Source organism: Balaenoptera ricei, chromosome 3, assembly GCF_028023285.1.
Source record: "Balaenoptera ricei isolate mBalRic1 chromosome 3, mBalRic1.hap2, whole genome shotgun sequence".
Lineage (NCBI taxonomy): Eukaryota > Metazoa > Chordata > Mammalia > Artiodactyla > Balaenopteridae > Balaenoptera > Balaenoptera ricei.
This window is the reverse complement of record NC_082641.1, coordinates 114,430,180-114,452,277: the sequence shown is the minus strand read 5'-3', so window position 1 is coordinate 114,452,277 and position 22,098 is coordinate 114,430,180. Positions and strand designations below refer to the sequence as shown.

Below are 22,098 nucleotides of genomic sequence, written 5' to 3'. Positions count from 1 at the left end.
TGGGAAGATGGAAAATAGTTCAAAACCAATCCCCAAGTGCTTACTCTTTAGAACAGATACTTTCTTATTGAAATGCATGCCATTCTAATATTATTTGAATAATATGAGTGTGGGTAGACTAGAAAAAGAGGCTAGATAATGTGGGTAGGGCCAATTGCAGAATAAAAAAGTTTGAGAGGTTCAAGTTTGTAGAGACGTAGGGACCTGGTCCAGACTCTCTATTTTACAGTTAAAGCATCTTGAACTGGGAACCTGATCAAGGAGTCCAGGTGAGCTAGAGATGGGATATCCAGCTCAAGCTCAAATCACACGACAGCTATTCTTCTCTCCAGTCTGCCATTTTAAAACCCTGACAAACTAAAAGGTTCAGTAACTTGGCCAGAGTCACAAGGCTGGCAAAAGGTGGAGCCAGGATTCCAACTCTAGACCTTTTAACTTGAAAGCCTGTCTCTCAGCCCCACTTGTCTCAAGATCTTCGTCTGAGATTGCTGTGAGCAGGAGCGGGCAACACGGAGGCTCAGAGTGCGGTCGGAGCCCAGACCTGCCGGAGCCGGGCGTGGGGCGGCAGCCTCGGGTCTCCCGGAACCATGGTGAAGTTGGGAAACAATTTCGCGGAGAAGGGCACCAAGCAGCCGCTGCTGGAGGATGGCTTCGACACCATCCCCCTGATGATGCCCCTTGATGTCAATCAGCTGCAGTTCCCGCCCCCAGAGAAGGTGGTCGTGGAAACTAAGGCTGAAAATGAACCTGACCGAAAGAAAGGCAAAGCACGTCCTCCCAAGATAGCCGAGTTCACTGTCAGCATCACTGAGGGTGTTACCGAGAGGTTCAAGGTGTCTGTGCTGGTCTTCTTTGCCCTGGTCTTCCTCACCTGTGTCATCTTCCTGGTCGTCTACAAGGTGTACAGCTATGACCGTGCCTGTCCCGATGGCTTCGTCCTCAAGAACACCCAGTACATCCCAGGAGGCTTGGAGGGCTACTATGCGGAGCAAGACTCCAACGCCCGGGAAAGTTTTACACTGTCATCAACCACTACAACCTGGCCAAGCAGAGCATCACCCACTCGGTGTCGCCGTGGATGTCAGTTCTGTCGGAAGAGAAGCTCTCAGAGCAGGAGACTGAGGCTGCTGAGAAATCTGCTTAGCGAGATGGGCAGGTTCCTTACAGTTGGAAGGTAACAAAGGGACTTTGAGGGACATTTCATTAAATATAATTACTGATAATTTAGAGGTTACTCATGTATGGTGCAACTGCTTCTGTTTGCTAATGCTGCTTTGCAAATACAGCTTGCTGCAGACCACCCTTGGCATAAAATCAAGTGCATATCAGCATTGCTTAAAGAGCTCTGACACCACTTGTCATGTTAAAGAATCTTAATTTAGCGACTTTACTGGGATTTATTGGATGCCGTCAAAAAATAAATTTACACTGGATATGCAAGGGATTCAGACTTCAGATAAATATGCATTTTGTGGGATTGATTTTTTTTTTTTAAACCACCTTGCCGTTTGCAAACCTTACTCCATAGCCATATCTAGAGTGATCCCTTGCTTTGCTAAGAGCAAGCTGTACTGCACGTTTCTTCCCACCTCCCGCCAACGGCAATAGTGCCAATGGTCAAGACGCACCATAGTTAGTGGCAGAGGGAAGGAAGGAAACATGCCATCAGGTTGCAGTTGTGCCCTCGCCTGCCCCGTGCTCACTCCTGAGTGCGCAGGCGCTGCAGCAGGTCGGCTCAGGCCGGGGTCACTGCTGCGGGCAGAAGGCAGCCTCTCAGCACAGAGGGCGCCTGCTGGGCAGGGGAGCCGTGTTTCCCTCAGTGCATGTGGGCTGGGTCAGAGCACGTGAGGTGGGGACTCTGGGAAGAGGGGACCCGGGGCCACAGGCTGCAGAACCCGTCTCCCTGTAGCTAGTCCGTCTGCTCTGTGATGGGCTGAGTAGGAATGAAACCTACCGGCCCTTTTGTTCACATCTATTATGAATAAGTTTGCACCAACAGCCGTATCAGCTACTTAGTTTTAAAACAATTAGCTGGGTGAGAAAAGTGAAAGTGTAATTGCTGGTAAGCCAAGGCTACTTTAATTTTTATTTTGTGGGACAGATGTAACTCCTTTGATGTAGAAACAGGCAGGAAAGGCTAGGAGGGGGGCTGGCGTCACACCTTGCAAGTCCAATTATGACATTTTCATTCACAATCTTTCTAAGACAATTACGTTTCAACCTGAATCTTGACAGTAAAGTATATGTTTACGAAATTGCCAGGTAGATAAACTAAGTGTGTAAGACGATTAAACAGAAAAAAGACATTCATGGACATTTTTTTCCACGTTATTTAAATGCGTCGTTTCTGGTGGACATGTCAAAAGTCTCACTGTTTTTTTAGATCAAAAATAAATGACAAATAGTGCAAGATCTGTTGTGAACAAGCATGGTGGTCATGGCCAACTCCATTACTGTTTCCTGAAATATGCCTCCAAAACATACAGTATTTTATTGTCAAGGGTGTTTGGAAACAACGACCATGACCTCGGAGCAGTGGGTGGGCGTAGAGTCATGGACGTTGTGAAGCTGTGGCGACGCATAAGAGCAATAACTACGTGCTAAAACTTCTTCTGTGTAGAGATATCATCTATCAGCAACTTCCAGCCCATGTCAATGCAGTGCCAAGGCAACCCTATTTGTATTTTCTAGTAGACGTGTATTTTATTGACTGTAAGTTCATTCACATGTAACTTTTGACATTTTCACTCTGTGCAAATAAAGAACACAGGACCCTCCCCACAAAAAAAAAAAAAACGATCTTCATCTGAGATAAGGATAATAATAGTACCTACGTCATAGGGTTTATGCAAGAATTCCACAGGCAATATATGTGAAGTATATTAACCTCTTAGTATAGTTCCTGGCATATCAGAAGTGCTTAATATATGTTGACTACTACTAATAGTATTAGTATTAATGTCTACACTATGGCACAATGGCAAAGAACAACGTGTTAGAAATGAACCATCTGTAGAGATGTGGATGGACCTAGAGACTGTCATACAGAGTGAAGTAAGTCAGAAACAGAAAAACAAATATCGTATATTAACGCATATATGTGGAATCTAGAAAAATGGTACACATGAACCGGTTTGCAGGGCAGAAATAGAGACACAGATGTAGAGAACAAACGTATGGACACCAAGGGGGGGAAGTGGGGCGCTGGGGGGGGGGATGGTGGTGGTGGGATGAACTGGGAGATTGGGATTGAAATATACACACCAATATGTATAAAACTGATAACTAATAAGAACCTGCTGCATAAAAAAATAAAATAAAATAAAATTCAAAAAAAAAAAAAAAGAAAGAAATGAACCCAGCATATAAATTAACCTGTTTTTCCACCCACATAAAAATCTAGGTTTGATCTTAAGAAACCGTGGCTGAATTTCCTCAGGAAGGCGGCTTCAGTGGCCATCAGTAAGCAGCAACGAGTCTAGGCCCGCTCCGTGCAACACTGTGCCCTTTAGTAGGCGCTCAGGCTGCATGGGGACGAGCAAGAAAGCACAGTCCCGCCATAGTATAGCACTGAAACAGAGGTGTGTGGCCATGCCTGCAAGTTGCTGCAGTTTTGTCACAGTGTGGGAGCTCAGTGCGGGTAATACACCTGAAGCAAAGGCAGCAGTATCCATGGTGGCCATTCCTATGGCAGAACCCCTGAAGAACTAGGCACATCAACAGGCAGGAGGGGACAGAATAAAACTAACGTGGACTGAGTACTTTCTACATGCACGTTACCTCATTTAATCCTCCTACAGACTCTTTGGCACACAAAAGTTATCCACATTGTACTGGTAAAAGCACAGAAAAGCATTGTACTAAAGCACAGAGAAGTTAAGTGACATTCTCAACTTTGCACAAATGGAAATAAAACAGACAGCCCTTGGCCTGTTTCCGCCACATCATGACCTCACACTCTCCATCTCCACCATTAGCTTGGCCTAAACCCACATTTCAGCTTTTCGGACACTCCTCCACCCAAGGCGGAGAGACTGTTGTGTAACTTAACCAATATTCTTCCATTAGTGTAAGAATAGTTCAGGTTATTAAATTGGTCTTAATCTCAGTGATAGGACAATAATTTCTAACAAGATTTCATAACTTCTCAAAATATTCCAATCACGATATTCTTTTTCATCTCAACAATTTTTGTTTGCTCTGCCCCTGGGGAACCTGCAGGATCCTGGGAGAGTAACTAGCATCTTTGCCATATCACCCCACAGGTTGGGGAGCAGCACCTTCAGAAACATGCAGCGCCGGCACACAACACTGAGGGAAAAGGGCCGCCGTCAGGCCATCCGGGGTCCCGCCTACATGTTCAATGAGAAGGGCACTAGCCTGACGCCCGAAGAGGAGCGCTTTCTGGACTCGGCTGAGTATGGCAACATCCCGGTGGTCAGGAAAATGCTGGAGGAGTCCAAGACCCTCAACTTCAACTGCGTGGACTACATGGGGCAGAACGCGCTGCAGCTGGCCGTGGGCAACGAGCACCTGGAGGTCACGGAGCTGCTGCTCAAGAAGGAGAACCTGGCGCGGGTGGGGGACGCGCTGCTGCTGGCCATCAGCAAGGGCTACGTGCGCATCGTGGAGGCCATCCTCAGCCACCCGGCCTTCGCGCAGGGCCAGCGCCTGACGCTCAGCCCGCTGGAGCAGGAGCTGCGCGACGACGACTTCTATGCCTACGACGAGGACGGCACGCGCTTCTCCCACGACATCACACCCATCATCCTGGCGGCCCACTGCCAGGAGTATGAGATCGTGCACATCCTCCTGCTCAAGGGTGCCCGCATCGAGCGGCCCCACGACTACTTCTGCAAGTGCAGTGAGTGCACCGAGAAGCAGCGGAAGGACTCCTTCAGCCACTCGCGCTCCCGCATGAACGCCTACAAGGGACTGGCAAGTGCTGCCTACTTGTCCCTGTCCAGTGAAGACCCTGTCCTCACCGCGCTGGAGCTAAGCAACGAGCTAGCCAGACTAGCCAACATTGAGACTGAATTCAAGGTAACTCTCCCACTTACCACCCTGCAGGCAGACTGCCCCGTGGGCTCTTCCGGGTGTGTCCAGGAGCCAAATGGGTTGTCTTCTGGTCTAACACTGGGTCTTGCCTATTCAGGCTCACAGGGAGGAAGGGGACTTCCTCAAGCTGTGGCAGATGTAGGCCTGAAGGAAAAGCAGCCCATTAGGTGAAATATTTGAAACCACATAAATGTGGTATAAAGAGGTGACTTAAATGCAAATCCATATAGTAAAAGACATGCTGCACACAGGCAAGATTATACTGTGGTTCTAGTATAAATGTCTCAGCTCTGCCCCAGGCACCTCAGGAATGTCTAGGATACTTCTGGTTGTTTCCTAGTCCAGGTCTTGGACTTCTTGATTGTCTCACCTGTACCGTTTTCACATTTGTTTTGTTCATAGCTCTAACCCATCCTAGACTCTGTTGATCCTAGATTCAATAGCAATAGCTTGCTGAATTGAGAAAGGCTTGCAGTTATGTCAAAGGGCTGAGGAGGAGGTACACCAAAATAAAAATAAAACTCTCTCTGCAGAGCTGGGCTTGTCATCCCAGTAGATGGGCCCAAGGCAACACCCCCTGAGAATACCTGGAACTACCAGGTTAGTCCAGGAGATGGAGACCCATCTCCAAAGTCCATTATTCAATAGTGGTCCTGTGCTTTTACTGTCAACTGTCACTCCCCCTGAAAGAGAAAACTGGGACCTAATTCTTTCGACAGTTTAATAATAAATTAAAAGCAAATATTTAGTGGGCACTTACTGTGTACCAAGCACTAACGTCCTTACCTATATGATATTTTTTGATCCCCTCAACAACCATTGGTATGGGTACCATTATTGTCCCCATTTTATATGAAGGTACAGAGGTGGAGAGGTATCATGTAGCCAATAACTAGTAAAACCACTGTTTTAATCTAGGCACTCAGACCCCAGGGCCAGCTCTTAGCCATTCTGGGAAGTTGTGAGTCAGAGGCCTTGTTCATACATTGGGCTTCTCAGAGTTTCACTTGTCTCTATCTGAAAGATACCTTCCACTGCAGAAGGTGTGGCTGAAAGAGTAGAAAATACAACTGGGCTCATAATTTCTCATCCTGCCATTCAGTCAGAGCCTATGATGCCACGAAGCATGCAAAAAGGTTTCACATGTTGGGCTGACACAAGATGTCACCGGCAGGAAAGGAGTTCATTGTCCAAATAAGATGTCAGGGCAAGAGTTGCCCCTGCATGGGACACAATTAGGTGGCGAAGGATTGGTACCAAGTCACAGCAAAGGAGGCCTCATGGACCATGCTGTTCAGGAAGCTCTCAAAGAAGGAAGCAGAATTGGGCTAGGCTTTAATGAGCAGAAGGAACTGAATCAGTGGGAAGAGAGACGTAGGCGTTCAGAGGAGGCAAGTGAAGGTGAGGTCCAGAATGGCCCACAGCAGGCAGGGGGCTGATGAGATACTCCATGTGACTACAATAAAGACTTCCTGTAGGGGCACCAGAAGGAAAGCTGAAGAGATGAGTGGGCAGACCTCAGAGGGCCCTGCATGTCAAGCTGAGCAGTTTGGATATTACCCTCTTAGAAATGGAGAGCCCCTGAAAGTTTGTGATTAGGAGACTAAAATGAAAGCTAGGGTTTTGGAAATTTACTTGACTGGTAGGTAACATGAATTAGAGGATTTGGAGTGTGAGACACTGAGACTGAAGAGGGGGACAATTTAGTTGTGCATGCATGAGGCCATTGAAGCCTCTCTGTAGGAATGGGATCACCCACAGCCAGGCACTGAAGAACCAGGCTTACAGGAAGCTGCAGGGCACTGCAAATTATGAATAGATGAAAAATCCTGTAATTAAACTAATTTTACCCCATCTGTCCCCTTATCTTGGATCCATCTACTGAACTGGAGCCACTTCCATAAACCCTGTAACATTCATAGCCTCATCTAGAAAAATTGGTGGATGTAGATGTAGAGATTAACCAAAGAAGCTCCCAAGGAATGTGGCTATTGCCTCTCATTTCCTTGTTTCTGTACAATAAACTCCACCTGCCAGCAATAAGTCCAGTGATGTCCCAAGGAAGCTTAGTGGAATTTTGCTTGTTCCCTAGGCTTCAGACTGAATATGCACAAGCATATAAAAGAAATGGCTAAGCCAATTAACTTAGATATTTCTGCCCAAGAAAAAAACAATTCAAGCAAAAAAATGTTTTTTGGATCAGATTATCTGGATAATTGCCCAATTCTCTATTTATCTGGAATCTGGGAGCATGCCAGCCTTATTAAGTAAAATGATGCTAGACTAACATTTGGAAGTACATCTGAGCCATTTGTTTTCTTTACTAAAACCCAAAGTCTGGCATATTTTAGTATATATAATAATCTAAAACTGGAAGTTTGTTGAAAGCATCTACTATGATATTTTGATTTAAAAAGTAAATTATGAAAATTATGTACAATTGAGAACATGACTAACATAATGACAAATCTTTTCTACAATGCAATGAATAAGAGTTAGCATAAATACATTTGCTGGCTATTAACATCCCCCTAGTTACCTTTGTTTGAAATAATGTCTTTCAGATTGTCGACAAATGGTGCATTATAAATTAACATAAGCCTTCCTTTAGAACTTTATTATTTATTCAACTGTCCTTGCATGTGCATTCCTGACATTATAAATCTTCTCAGAGAAGAGAGCAGCTTATTAGCAAGAGGGAAGTCAAATTGCAATAAAAGAATAAAGAGCAAGTGATGTGTCCTAAAATGTACTCTTCAGGAGTCTGTTCTGCTTTAGAGGGACTACACACTGATGAGTGCAGCCATGTGTCGTGGAGATGACCCAATGCCATCAACTGTGTAAAAAAGCTATCAGGTTCTCACTGCAGATGTCATAAGTCGTCCTCCAGATCCTCTAAAACACTCATTCTGGGAGTGACTCTTCCTGACTAGAAAATATCATGCAGGAAAACCTGGATTCAGTTGCCCAAGCTATTGTTTTTAGAGTCTTTTCAATTTATCACCAGAAGAAAGTTTAGTCATTAGCAATAAGTAGATCCAATGTCAAGGTCTTCAGTAAATTCTGGCTGGAGTCAGATGCCTGCTAGAAAGCCATTATTTGTAGTGTGGAAATTATGCACATATTTTCTTACGTCTCTCTAACCTTCTTGGGTCTAGAAAGACATTAAAACTTGATGTGGCAGTGAGGTCTCCCTAATGCCATGAATGGTGGCCAGTGATCTAGTAAGCACTCCATAAATACTTGAATAAAGGAAATCCTGAAAGGATAGTCATATCACTGATGAAGCAAGTGATGACTTTTATCTATGATTTAAACTCTTCCAACAACTATGGATTTAACAGAGGTATTTGATGGACCTGGTGAAATGAGGAAGCTCTAAAGATTACAAGGTGGTTGAAAACTAACACACGTTAAATAACTGAAGACCAATCATATGCTTCACCGTCTGGTGTCAATGACCACTCAACTCCTGGAGGGCAGAGAGTGTTTTCCTGGTCTTGCCCACACAGAACAGAACATGTGGCATCTTGGAGCACTGCCCACAAATGGCATTTTGGTTAACTGACTTATCTACACAGTAGGAGACAAAGAAAGGGAAAATCTATCGGATAGACTTTTCAGAGGTGTTTCATTCTGATGGAACGGGCTTTCTGTGTAGAGGTGCCTGGAGTAGCCTGGAAAAATAAGGAATCTGCCTATCTCAGTTGAGTTACAGCTCTGCCACCATGAACACAATGTAAAGACCTGAACACAGGTCTTTACATTTCTCTTGAATTAGCCTGCATGGTTTTCTTCACTGATCATCCTTCTGATAAAATTGCTCAAGGTCCCCTTTATTTTGCTGGAATCTTCTCAGTCAAATTCCTGGGCATCCTGTCTAGGTGTGTTATTTATCTGTGGAGCTGTTGTTTCAGAAGGATTACAGATTTGTTTCAAAAGGATTTCTTTCTTCCAACTTAGAGTTATGCCAACAGTAATGTCTAGTGGGGGTGGGGAGGGGATGGGGAAGGAAAGTATGACAAAGGAATATTGTAGAGGGAAGTTTAGGGGTTTGGAAGGAAAGAGAAAGCAGGATCAGGATTGGAGGTATTCCTCTTGCTTTCTCACCTCTTGCTTAAATTGAAAAAGTACCCAGTGTTCCCAAGTCAAGAAACTGTGGGAGCCCAACAAACACTTTACCTTAGTTATGTAAGATTTGGTCATTCTGAATAATAAGCTGCAACTAAGAAGGCTTTTCCTGTTGACAAAACATCAGCATGGCGGCTGCAGACTGTGCTTCAGATACAAGCAATTTATTCTTAGAGACCACAGAGGGGAAGAGTAGGGGGAAAGAAAGCTAAAGCTATAACTTCATCTTGCTTGAAGTGCTGATGATTTTTCTGTTTGTCGATGGGTTGTTAACTACATGCATTACGAAAAATAGATAATGAATTATGTATCAATGTTTCTGTTGCCATTTTAAGACCCATAAAAAACTCTCTGGGCCTAAAATACCACAAATTAAAAATGCAAATAATGATAAATCGGACCAATTTGCCACCTGCTACGATCTCTAGTGAGATCCCATTGTGAAGGTAAAGATGTTGAGATGACAGTTTGCAATTTGCTTGCAAACTTATCAAAATGGAAAAGGGAAGAGGAGGGGAGAAGGGGAAGGAGTGACTTCGTATTGTGGAACACATCTGAACCCTGGAGTCTGGAGCCACGAAGCTTGAGTAAAGCCTACTCTGGGCCTGGGGCAGTACCGAAAGCTGAACAAACCCATTACCCCCAGCCTCCGGAGGAATCTGTGTTTGCACTTGTTTCTCATATGCTTTGAATATTTTTACTATTTTTAAATTTTATAGACCAACATCCTGGGAAAATACATCTCCTTGAAGTCTGAAAGCTTGGCTGGTAGTGTAAACAAATGCCTGCTTAATATGCAGGAAATGACTTGAAAATTGTTTCCTTTTCCTTTGGGAAAATATTTTTAAGCTGTGAAGGATACAGGTCCTAAAAGCAAGTTGTTGTTGCTGTTGTTTAAGAGAATCAGGCAGAAACCTCCTCAAAGCACTCATTTATATATCATCCAAAAGACCCTCAGGGATGTGTGTCACCCAATCCCTCTGCTTGAGCATCTGAGGATGCAGAATGTAAGCACAGAAGAGACAGATCACAGATGTCAGGTGATGAGCTATAATGGGACAGCCCCCCCCCACTAAGCACGCACAGGTAAAATGTGGCCAGAGCATGTGCGCTGGTCTCCATACCTGAGAGAAAGATCCAGGGACTGGCTTATGCCAGGAGAAGAGGCAGAGGTGATTCTGCCCATGTTAGCTTTGTCTTTTTCTATTTTTCTACCTAAGTGTCTGGAGGAGCACTTTCACCAGAGCATTCATTAATGAGTCATCACAGGAAAATGAGCTAATTAATGTGTCCTTTAATGACAGTTTTTCATTGGGTCACAACTAATGCCTTAAATTAAATGATTTTTCCTCTTCTACTCTTTATGCCAAGAGTATTAGCCTCTAAAATACAGGGAGACAGTGTAAGTTGGGTGACAGGTATTCAGATGGGAGAAAGGAGGCCACTATGCTAGATGAGGACAAGGACGGGGACAGGCTTTGGGTGAGCACCCAGTGCAGCCATGCTTCATTTTCTCAAGGCTATGGAGTCGAAAGCACAGAGCTTGGCTCCGGAATCAGAATGACCTGGGTTCCAGTTCAGAGTCTTCTCCTAGCAACCATACAATCTTGGGCATCTATTGGAAGTTTGTTTTCTTATTTGAAAAATGGAGATGGGGAGGGAACAGGTGTTAAGAAAGAATTGCAACGTGTCAGAAATGGAATGTTTGTTTTCCCCACCCAAACACTTGCCCTTACCCTAATCTCTGTAAATGACATCTCCATTCACCCCACTGTTATGAGCTTTCAATGCCTCATCCCATTCAACCTCCAGAATGTCCTGGCACATATTAGGTACTCAGTAAATATCAGTTCAGTAAATAAATGAGTCAGTGAGTGAATTAATGAATAATGACCTCCAAGGGTGTTGATGAGGATTAAATGAGATGAAGAATATAAAACTCTTTGAAGAGGACCTGACCCATAGTAAGTACATAATTTTCCCCAGAGATCGCAGTGGGGATCCCTTTTTGTTCCCCAAAGCCCACTGGATTTTCAGCACCACAACTTTTCTTCCCAATAAACACAACTTAAATTTCTAACACCTCCTCTGTTCAGAGGGTCTTCCCAATTTCTGCTAAGCTTCCCTCCCCAATCCCAAAGATATTTCCAGAATAAGAAAAAGTACAGGCTGTATGTGTGAGCTTCATGATTGACAATAGGTCAAGGGAGTATTTTCCAATTGGAAAAATGCAGACCACTGAAACTGAAGAAGCCTGGCGTGCTGCTAAAATATTGCTGTGAAAAGAAGCAACATGGGCAGGAAAGACAGAGGCTGCAAAGAAGGGGAGGGAGAAAATGGGCAAGCAGAGCTCCTGCCAAGTACAGACGGAGATTATTTTTTGAAAAATATCTCTGTGTTAAAGATTCATCACTATACACAAAAAAACTGGGAAAAAATCATTTCCTATACAAGTGCAACTATCAGTCTGAAATATCAGAGATATGGAGAAAATGGAGGCAGTTCTTAGAGGATATCAGTCAATGAGTAGTAGCGCAAATTACATCAAAAGGAAATGATGAAAATGTAGAGTTTTTCTCTGAAAAAAAGTTACAATTCTATATATAAATTAATCATAATATGCCAACAACAGCGAGGCATGTGTTTTACTAGCAACAAATTCACATGTAGATTAAATGTGGAAAATATATGTCAGGAGGGTGGATGGAAATATGGTCTGTAGACCCGTAGAATATCAGAACTGGATGGACCCTAGTTACAGAGCTATCTGAAAATTCAGCATTCATGCAAAAATCACTTAATTAAGACTCTAGTATGAGCCAGGCTCTGGGTTGGGTGCTGGGATGAAATGATGAAAAGATAAAGTTCCTGCCCTCAGGACCTTACAGTCTAGTGGAGGAGATAGGCGTTCTTCATATAATCACACAAACAGCTTTACAAATCATGCTGAGTGCTAAGCAGTAAAAGAGCAATTTTAAAAGCATTGACTTACTGGGACAGCTGACTCTGTGTGCATGTGTTTAAAGATTTCTCAGAGATGACAATATTTAAATGGAAATGGAGGGTATGAGAGAGAGAGACAGCAGGGAATGGGAAAGATGGTTCCAGGCACAGCAACTGCACATGAAAAAGCCTAGTGAAGAGAGGGAAAAGAGAGGTCTGTGTAGAGAATTGTGACTAGCTCCCTATCATAAGGAGTAAACAGAAGAGGTGACAGGTGATAGAGGTGCTAAAGAACCACTCAGCCATGGCCTTACCACTTGGCAGCCTCGGTAAGAAGTTGGAATTCACCGTAGGGTGAATGGGGAGCTATCTGAAGGTTTCAGCAGGTGAGTGAGTGATGCAGCTTGGAAAGATCCACTCTGCCTAGTGTACAAAGTGGCTTGGAGGGGACAAGACTGGCAGGAGTTGGACAACTGCTGTAGAAAGGGGCAGTCCTCCCAGGAAGGTGGGGGGAGTGGCAGAAGGACCAGCGCATCTCAACCAGCAGGTGACTCACTGCAGGTGGAGTGACAGCACAGCCAGAGAAGGTGACGGCTCCTGGCTGTTTCCAGGACAGCTGTCTTATCTAGGAGTTCCCAGGAACTTCTTCTGTCCCTAGGGCCTCTCAGTGCTCTCCAGAGAGACACAGGGAGGGGAGGGAGAAGAGAGCCAGCTCTTTATTTCTTCTCCAAGGTGGAAGCCCAGTGGAGAAGCAGGAGGGCAGGACAGTGATGAGGATTCGGATTTTCTACCTTGAACTTTGGAGGTACAGAAGGGCGTGCCCCAGGCTTGGCCAAACTATTCACGGCATAGCACTGCCGGCACAAAGTATCGGAAAGTGGGTTCAGAAGTGATAACCCCAGTATAAAAAGCTTTCCACTAGATTTCAATCTTTCCACTGCGTTTTTCCAGATTCTCAAGACATCTTTCTCCCTGTGTTTGCTGCATGGCCCAAGTAAAGTTTACATTAAAGTAGAGGAAAATATCTAATCTCATCTCTGATTTGTGTTCAACTGGAGCTCATTTTAGCATAAATAAAGGCACAAAGGAGACCGCTCCCTCGTCTTCCTCCAAGACTCTGGATGTTGAGAATACCAGACCAGGAGGATACTGGAGGCAGATGAGGCTCTTCTGGGTACCCAGAATCCTCCCTGGTGAAATCCCAGTTGAGTCTAGGTGGATATATTAATTTCCTAGGGCTGCTGAAACAAAGTACCACAAATGTGGTGACTTAAAACAACAGAAATTTATTTTCTCACAGTGCTGGAGGCCAGAAGTCCAAAATCAAGGTGTTACCAGGGCCATGCTGGCTCTGAAGGCTCCAGGGTAGGAAACGTGCTTCCTTGGCAATCCTTTGCTTATAGATACGTCACTCCAATCTCTGCCTTTGTTGTCACATAGTGATCTCCCTGTGTGTTTGTTTCTTGCTGTCTTCTTATAAGAACATTCTTAAAAGGACCAGTCATTTTGGATTAAGGGCTCACTCTATCCCAGTAGGACTTTGTTTTAACTAATTATACCTGCAAAACCTATTTCCAAATAAGGTACCATTCTGGAGCTCTAGGAAGGATGTGAATTCGGTGGGGACACTACTCAACCCTATACAATAGGTAGCAGCAGGTTGAGAAACTGAGGAAGGGTGACACCAGGAATCTAGGCAGACCCACAGAGCAGGGCAGGATAAGAGCGCAAAGGTCAGTTATTCTGGGAACCAAAGACAGTCCTAAAACTAGGAGGTCATTCTGGAAGAAAGGACAGAGACTATTGATGCTTTCTACTGACCAAGGCACAAGCTGAGACACAGACAGGCTAATTCTGTAAAAGTCTGTGTGTGTGTGTGTATGTGTGTGCGTGTGTGTACGTGTGTGTGTACGTGTCTCCGTGTGTGTGCACGTGTGTGCATCTGTGTACGTGTGTGTACATGTGTGCATGTACGTGTGTGTGTACGTGTTTACGCGCGTGTGTGAGTGTGTGTGCCTGTGCGTGCGTGTGTGTGTGCATGTCCGTGTGAGTGTACATGCGTGTGCATGTCCGTGTGTGTGTGCGTGTGTGTGTGTGCGTGTGTGTGTCTAGGAGAGGCAGGGTGGCTAAGAAGTGGGAGGTAGCTGATAGGAGCAATGGGGGAGACAGTAATGGGCCACGACCCCTATCAAGTAGGAGAAAAACATTTCCAAGTGTTGGGTTTGGGGATAATGAAAATAAAACACACGGATTAGAAAACTTTTAGAGAATATAGAAAAGTAGAGGGAACAAAAAGTTCAGCGTTAATTCTGCCACCTAAGAGTACTTTATATTTGGTATGTTTGTCCCTAGTGCTCCCTCTACCCCCAGGTACAAAAATTGAATTAATACTATAACCACTTGATGCATCATTACTATCATATTTTTGTTTCCCTTCATACTTTATCCCCTATTCTCCCTCACCCCCAAAAACAGCACCCACTTCAATGTATTTAACGTATTTACACCGAATATTGTGGCATTCCCCCATGTGATAGCAACACATTACAAATAACAGTTCCTAGAAAATTTTAGTGTCATGTGTCCTGAGGAAAACTTTTCCACTACCATCTTAGGTTGCAATGGTTGGGGGCCTGTGAATTAACTAACAAAAGACAGATTAACAGGAGAAAAGACAGAGTTTATTCACATGCACACAGAAGTGCATAAAAGAAGCGACTCCCTAAGCAGCTAAAGACAGGGGTTTATATACCAACATAGAAGGGTAAGGAAGAGGAGAAAAGAGTTTAAGGAAAAACAGGATGTTTAGGAAACACATGGGCTTTTAGGGAAACAAAGGGAAGGCTTGAGAGTTCATGAAGTTTGTTCTCATCCTGGTGGTCAGTCTCCTTTCTGGCTGTAAACCACGCCCCCAGCCCCACCACAGAGGGGATTTATGGCAACTGTATTTTTGGGAGGCTCTCCTCAAGTTAGCAAAAGTTTAGCTACTGTTTGTTCAGATGTTTTTAACTTAAAATAATCTTCATGTCATTTTGATGATTTTGAGAGTCCCTACACATAATCATGAAAACTAAACCTCTGAGCCCCATTACAGAACTCCTGTGGACCAGTATGAGGTGAGGCTGGGCCCCAGGGACTAAGGAAGGGCCATGTGAAGCAGGGTGTCTGAGTCGTGCCCAGGGAGAGATAGATTTGCCTGTGTAGGGGAGGAATTTTCCCTCCACCCTTCTGAGTGCATAGCTGAGACCCCTGTGATAAAGATTAACAAAAGAAAAACAAACACAAGTACAGAAGCACGTATACCTCGTGTATACATGAGAAATACCCAGGGGAAAATGAGTAACTCTTTGAAGCGGCTTAGAATTCAGGATTAAATACCATCTAACAGGGAAAGGTACGGAGGATGGGGGCAGGGGTGCAGGCCTTTTAGGGAAGAGTAAATGAATTTTAGGAAACACGAATGGGCACGTAGAAGAATAGATGGGAGGTCTGATAGTTTGTGACAAAGTCTGTCTGGGTATAGAACCTCCTCTCCTGTGACAAGAGCCCATCTTCCCTGGTTCAAGAAGCTCCCAGGGAAGGGATTTATGGCCATCAAGTTCCTTTTGGAGGATCTGTCTTGAGGCAGAAAAGAGGCATTCAGAGAAAGTCTCTCTCTGTATTTGCTGTTTTTTTTAAGTGTATCGTGCAAACAGATGAGAGAACTCAGAGATGAGTAACTCAAAGGGGTGGTTAGAACTTGGGCTTATATAACGTTGTAACAAAAGGATAAATGTTTAGACACATGACAAGACAACAGAAAAGAACTCTGAGCTTCTAGGGGCATCAAATTGTGGGAAGGTAAATATATGGGGAAACTAATGGTAGATGAGAGCTAGTTTTAACAAGGTTGTTGTGTAGATACCTCTGGTGCTGTCTCTGGGCTGGTAAGGGTCTAGAGTTGTCTCTGGTGATTAACATCTGTTTTCCTTGGTAGAGAGCAGAGGAGGGACACCCTTTACAAATTTATGTTCTGCTTTTAGCCAAACAGGGGAGGGCAGAGAGCTTTTCTTGTATCTGCTTCTTCTTAATTGTCCTTAGCTCAAAAGAATCCTTATGACAAAGTGGCACATTTTAGGGTGGCAGATTCTGCTACCTTTCAAGCTCATGAATTGTAAGAAGCTGGAAAATACCATAGCAGCTCTTGGATTCCAGGTAGAGTTCCATTTAGTACCAATTAGGAAAACTGAGAGGACTGCACTTGATTGCAAAGGGAAAAAAGTTTCCATCATTCAGAAATCTCGCTAGACATTGATGAACTAGTGTCTCTCTCTCTCTTTCTTTCTCATTTATAAACTATGTGATCAGCACCTACCGTAAGTGTTATACACTCAAACACAGTGTAGGGATAATAAACACTCTTTTAATATCCTGGCACAGGCTTCCTTTCAAAACATGTATTACCCTAGCACTAGGAGGCCATGGACTTTTCCATCAGCTCTCAATAAGACAGATCAGGTGGTATGGTACCATCTGCACTCTTGCCGACCCCAGGAGCCTGGAGGAGTTGGAGTACAGGCTCTGGTCACCGCAGATGCAGAATGGTATAAGGCCCAGGAAAAATAAGGAAACTAATCTTGTGTACCTAGTCCTAAAATTACAGTGATGTAAGAATGACTGAGCCTAAAATTTTCTAAATACTATCAATTCTCAAACAGAAAAGTGCTCCCCAAATGCTTGGTAGCATGATTATCTTTCATATTATTATGTTCTTTCCATCTCCCATACCTACAGTGTGAAATTAATAATAATGACCTGTTTTTCTGGGCTGCAGAGCAGGTTTACTAATTACTGATGGATAAGTGCTTTGAACATTAAGAAGGGCCATGCTGAGATGCTAAGCTTCTCTCTCTCTTCCTCTCTTCACCCCCACATACACATCCTGGAAATACAGTACACTTCCATTTACCAGTAATACAGGTGCTTGGACCGGGGGCATCAGAACTCATGTTTGCATTTTGGGAAAGGATAGCATGCCTTTTACTGATACATGTTGAAGACCAGGGCTTTGCCTGTTGAGTTAATAGCTCCCTCCAGCTTCTCCTACATATACTTTGAAAGCAGTAGCTCAAGAATCTTTCTGATGACAAGTTCTCTTTTCTGGCGATTATTAATTTTGCTTAAAGTTTATACTCCAAAGAATTCACCTAATACCTTCCTGCAGCACATCAGAAACTTGACTTTTTATGTGCTTAAACCTGATATTTTAATGTAAGCATGGAGATGAGAGCCAGGAAATGTGGAAAAAAATGTTCTAATTTGGCTTAAAAAAACTAGGAGCAAGAGTTTATTTCCCCAAATGGTATTCCCTCTAAGATTACAAAAGTAGAAAGCAGATTTTAAACACAGGGCTGGATCTTTTCTTTACCTAAAGCAAATATGTGTGGAGTGCGCTCACGGTAGTCAGATTTCAGAGATTACTTGAGGGAACCAAATAGCTTGGAGCCTCGTGGTCACACTCTGCCCAGGGCATGGCATATGTCACACAGGTGATTTGCCACCATAAAAGACGATCCTCTGGGGCAATGCTAGCATGGGGGGCACTGAGTGAGGAGACCCGGGGCTCCACCAGGAACTGACTTGTGACCTTGGCTCAGTCACTTTACTTCTCTGCAGCTCATCTTCCTCATGCATAAAGCCAGGTACTTTTACTAACAATCCCTTGTTGAGGCCCCACTTCTCTAGGCCTTTCTGCTTCTCATTCCTACAGGGCATTTTCATAAACAACATCTAAGCTGAGATTTAAGAAGAGATGATTATTCCCATTTTACAGTTGAAGAAACGGACTGAGAATGGTTAAATGGTTTTCAGCAAATGGTGGTCTTCTTTCTGTGTGCCAGATACTATACTAGGTACTAGGTCTACAAGCGTGGAAGAGACCTGAACTCTGTCCTCAAAGCAATGGGGGAGACTGGAGTGTTGAGGGATAAATACAACATAGTCGAGTAGGAGCAATATGCTATGAGAACACAAAGAAGAGCGCAGCAAACTGCCTGGTGATGTGAGATAAGGATTCCTGGAAAAGATGATATTCTGAAGTGGTTCTTGAAGGATGAGTTTGGCAAATGGAGAAGGGAAAGAAAGACATAAAGGCAGACGAATACCATGTGCAGAGGCGTGAACGGCCCAGTGATCTTGGTGGACAGGTGCAGCTGGATGGGTTTAAGGGAAGGGGGCTAATCTTAGGGAGGTATATTGAAATATGGTAATAAAGATGCATGGATTTTTTCCTGTAGCTTTTTAACCAAGGGGAGAGTGGTTTGGCATCTGGGTAGAAGGAACTGTTGTCGGTAAACAGTCCAATCAGGAGGCTAATTCAAAAGTCTAGACACTAAATTATAAGGACTTGAATTAAGATCACGACTGTGAGTGTGGGCAGTAGGGCTCAGACAGTAGAGATTCTTTAGATCAGAATCCATAGATCTTGGTAACTAATTGGCAAAGACAAAGATGAACCCAGGACTTCTAGCTCAGGAGGCTGAGTGGATGGGGACTCTATTTCCTGAAGCAGGAAGCAGAACATTGGGTTTGGAGGTTTGGAAGACCCAGGTGTTCAGCTTGGGGCACGCAGAGTTTGAAGTGCCTGCGGGACTTACCAGTGTAGACGACCACTTGGCAGTTGGATACTGAAATCCGCTCCTTAGAATACAGGTTGGGGTTGGAGGTAAAAACCTGGGAGTCATCAGCACATAGGTAACAATGGAAGCTGTAGAGAGAAATGAAAGCATATCAAAGCCTTGGTCTCTCTTTTTTTTTATTTTTACAAAACAGCTTTAAGTCCTACTTCCAAGTGTTATTAAGTCATTCTTTGGATAAATCAGTCAAAGAACTAGAATCTTATTTTCCTGATTAGATTTGAACTTATTTAAATGCAATCACTGACTCACCTTTTACCCGTGTCTTCTGGGACTTTTAGAAAGTCAGTGCAGTTTGCTATGCACAAGATAATGAGCCTTTATCAGGCAGGTTTGGCTCCAAGACCATCTCTGAGAGCCAAGAATATACCCCCATTCGCACCTCCTAGATCTGTTCCCACACACCAGCACCTACTTGTGCCTCAGCTTCCCATAAATAAAATTCTTGAATCAGAGTATATGTATGGTCATTTTATGCAACATTTATCAAGTCCTATAATGTGGCATGCCCTGGGCTGAGACATACGAATGAATGAAGTTAATTAGTCAAGTATGAACGTGTCAAAAATACAGAGAGCACTTTGACAGGTCTACTGGACCCTAAGAATAAAATGCACTGGGTGCCCAAGCGTGAAACAGTGGATTTCCCCAGGGATATCAGGAAAGCCACCCTGGATCACCTTCCGCCTGGTCTTAGGAAGAGCAGAGGTTCTTAGAGGAAGTAAAGAGGAGCATCAGTCCAGACTTGGGAACACAATGGACAACGGCACTGAGGTGAAAAGAACGGTGTATGCTCTTTTGATCAGAGAAATCATAAGTATTGATTTGCCTAATTTGGTTCTGGGGTTTTGTTTTATAATTAGCAGGGCTCTACATTTTCTTAATTCCTACTTTGCCATCTAGTCTTTAGCCCCTCTTAATCAATAGCATTTTTCAGCAATCACAAGTAAATTTTTAAAAAATTACTTCTATACATATGCTGTGCTGTAATTACTCTTTAAAAAAATTTTCCTGAACATTTACTATTCTGAATCTATAATCAGGTGAATCATGACATAATCCTCTGGAAGGGTATGTTATCTGGTGATGTCAATTCTAAATTAGTGTTTCTCTGAAATGTTTTCACAATATCCGGTAAGTACAAATAAGATGCATAGGTCATATATGCTCTGAATCTCATTTTGGATCTTCTTTTAATTTGATATTTTAAAAAAACAAAGTTATTAGATATCAAGTAGACAAGACTGCAGTCCTGGCCAAGACAGCACCAAGGGTAAATACTCCTCTCCAACACTGAGATTTAAGGGTTTAGCAAATTCACCCAAAGGAAAACAGGCAGGTTTAAACATCATAACTCACTCAAATTTTTTTGCTTACGTTGGTAAATGTGCAATTAATGTAGAAAATGAAACTGTTTATAAGAAAAAGAAAATTCACCTATAATCCCATCAGATACTACCATGTTATAATCCCATCAGATACTAATTTCTTTCCAGCGTTTGATGTCCAAAGCACACCACATACTGAGTTCTTGCTTTCCTTCTGTACCTTAAATCCTGCTGCTACTAAAACTTAAATGTATCCCCAATCCATTTCCATCCCTGCATCCTTACCACCACTCTTCTTGACCAGATGATCACAAGAGCTTCCACCACATAGGTGAAGCTGTCCTCCACATAGGGCCAGAAGGATCCCACTGAAGTGCAAATCAGACCGTGCCTTTCTCCCACTTAAAAAGCTTTGGTGCCACCCCACTGCCTGTGGAATGAAGTTCAAGCTTATTATCATGGAAGACAAAACCTTCCATGGCCCTCCATGGTCCTGTCTACTTCCCCAGACTCATCTTCTGCTGCCCTGTGCCTCTACTTGCATAGTTTCCTGTATATTCATATAGCATGTTTTTTGTGCTTTTGTTTATGCTATGTCCTCAACTTGGAATACGCTTCCTCCACTTCTTGAACTCGGTAACTCTGATTTATCCTTCAAGATCCAGTCACAACTTATTTTTTCCAGGGCAACTTCCCTGAATACCCAGGCAGGGCTAAGAGCCCATCTTTGATGTTGATGTCCCAAAGCACTCAGCCTACTTCTGTCCCTTTATCATTCAGTTATTGCCACAATGATGTTGTGTAACAAACCACCCCAAAATGCAGCAGTCTACATGTCAACATTTACTGTCATGTTCACAAGTCTTCGGGTCAGAGAAGGAGGCCGCTCTCCATGCCTCATTCTGGGATCCAGGCTGGATGGACAGTGGAAACCGAGGGCACTCCCAGGGCAGAGGTCAGAACTCCCACACAGACAAGGGAAAATACATGATGCCTCTTAAGCCCTAGGTTTAAGGGTCACACACTGTAATTTCATGAACTAAAGCAAGTCCATGACCAAGTTCCCTACCAATGGGGAAGGAGGCGTGCTCATCTCAAGGAGATGGGGAAGCAGGAAGGAAACATCTGCTAAACAAGGAGCTCATCTAACACAGTGCTCACGTCATAAATGGTAACTATCCTCCCAGCTGCTTGGTCCAAAACCTCATTCGTCCTTAACTCTTCTCTTCTTTTTTCTTGATGTCCAATCCATCAATAAATCCTCTTGGCTCTATCCTTCGAAGACATCTAGAATTCTATACTTCTCTCCTGCTTGACCACTTACTTCTCTGGTCCAGGCCACCTTCATCTCTCCCTTGGATAATTGCAACAACCTCTTACTTGGTCTTCAGGCTTCTGCTCTTGCCCCTTACAATTCATGCCATCCCAACAGCCAGAGTGATCCTCTTCAAGCATACACCAGATCTTGCTAACACCGCTTCTTGAAACCCTCCAATGACTCCCTATCTCACCAGAGGAAAAGCCACAGTGCTACAAGTGCCTATTAGGGCTTTGGCCATCTGTCCCCTGCAGTTCCTCTGGCCTCACCTCTTCCCTCGCTCTCCTCCTCACCCACTCTGCCCCAGCAGTTGGCCTCCTCGCTGGTCCTCAGAAACACCAGATGCTCTCCCTCTTCTGCTTTGCACTCCTCTCCCTCTTTGTACCGGTGACCCTCTGTCTGGAGCGCTCCCTCCTCATATATCTACACAGATAGCTCCCTCCTTCACCAACTCTCTGTACAAAATCACCTCCTCAGGGAGTTCCTGCCTAACCATCAATGTAAAACAGAAACCTGAAGTCCCCAGGCCCCCAGTAAAACATAAGCTCCACGAGGGCAGGGAATCTATTTTGCTTATGGCTGTATTCAAAGACTGAGAACAGTGCCTGGAACAGGGTAGGAACTCAATGACTATTTGTTGAATGAG

The 22,098-nt window shown here is 43.9% G+C and overlaps 1 protein-coding gene and 1 pseudogene across 5 annotated transcripts in view; both read left to right on the top strand.

Annotated features, from left to right (window-relative positions):
• The first annotated feature begins 552 nt into the window (after positions 1–552).
• Positions 553–1,144, top strand: LOC132363796 (neuronal vesicle trafficking-associated protein 1-like; annotated as a pseudogene).
• Positions 1,145–4,272: 3,128 nt separating this feature from the next.
• TRPC7 (transient receptor potential cation channel subfamily C member 7) overlaps positions 4,273–22,098 on the top strand; it is a 124,055-nt gene continuing 106,229 nt past the window's right edge. For 4 of the 5 annotated variants that reach the window (XM_059919490.1, XM_059919489.1, XM_059919488.1 and 1 more), the window contains exon 1: positions 4,279–5,043. In XM_059919490.1, the coding sequence (XP_059775473.1) occupies positions 4,291–5,043 (753 nt within the window). In that variant the 5' untranslated portion in view covers positions 4,279–4,290. Of the gene's footprint in view, positions 5,044–22,098 lie in introns of all 5 variants that reach the window. The other variant, XM_059919486.1, reaches the window with a different exon arrangement.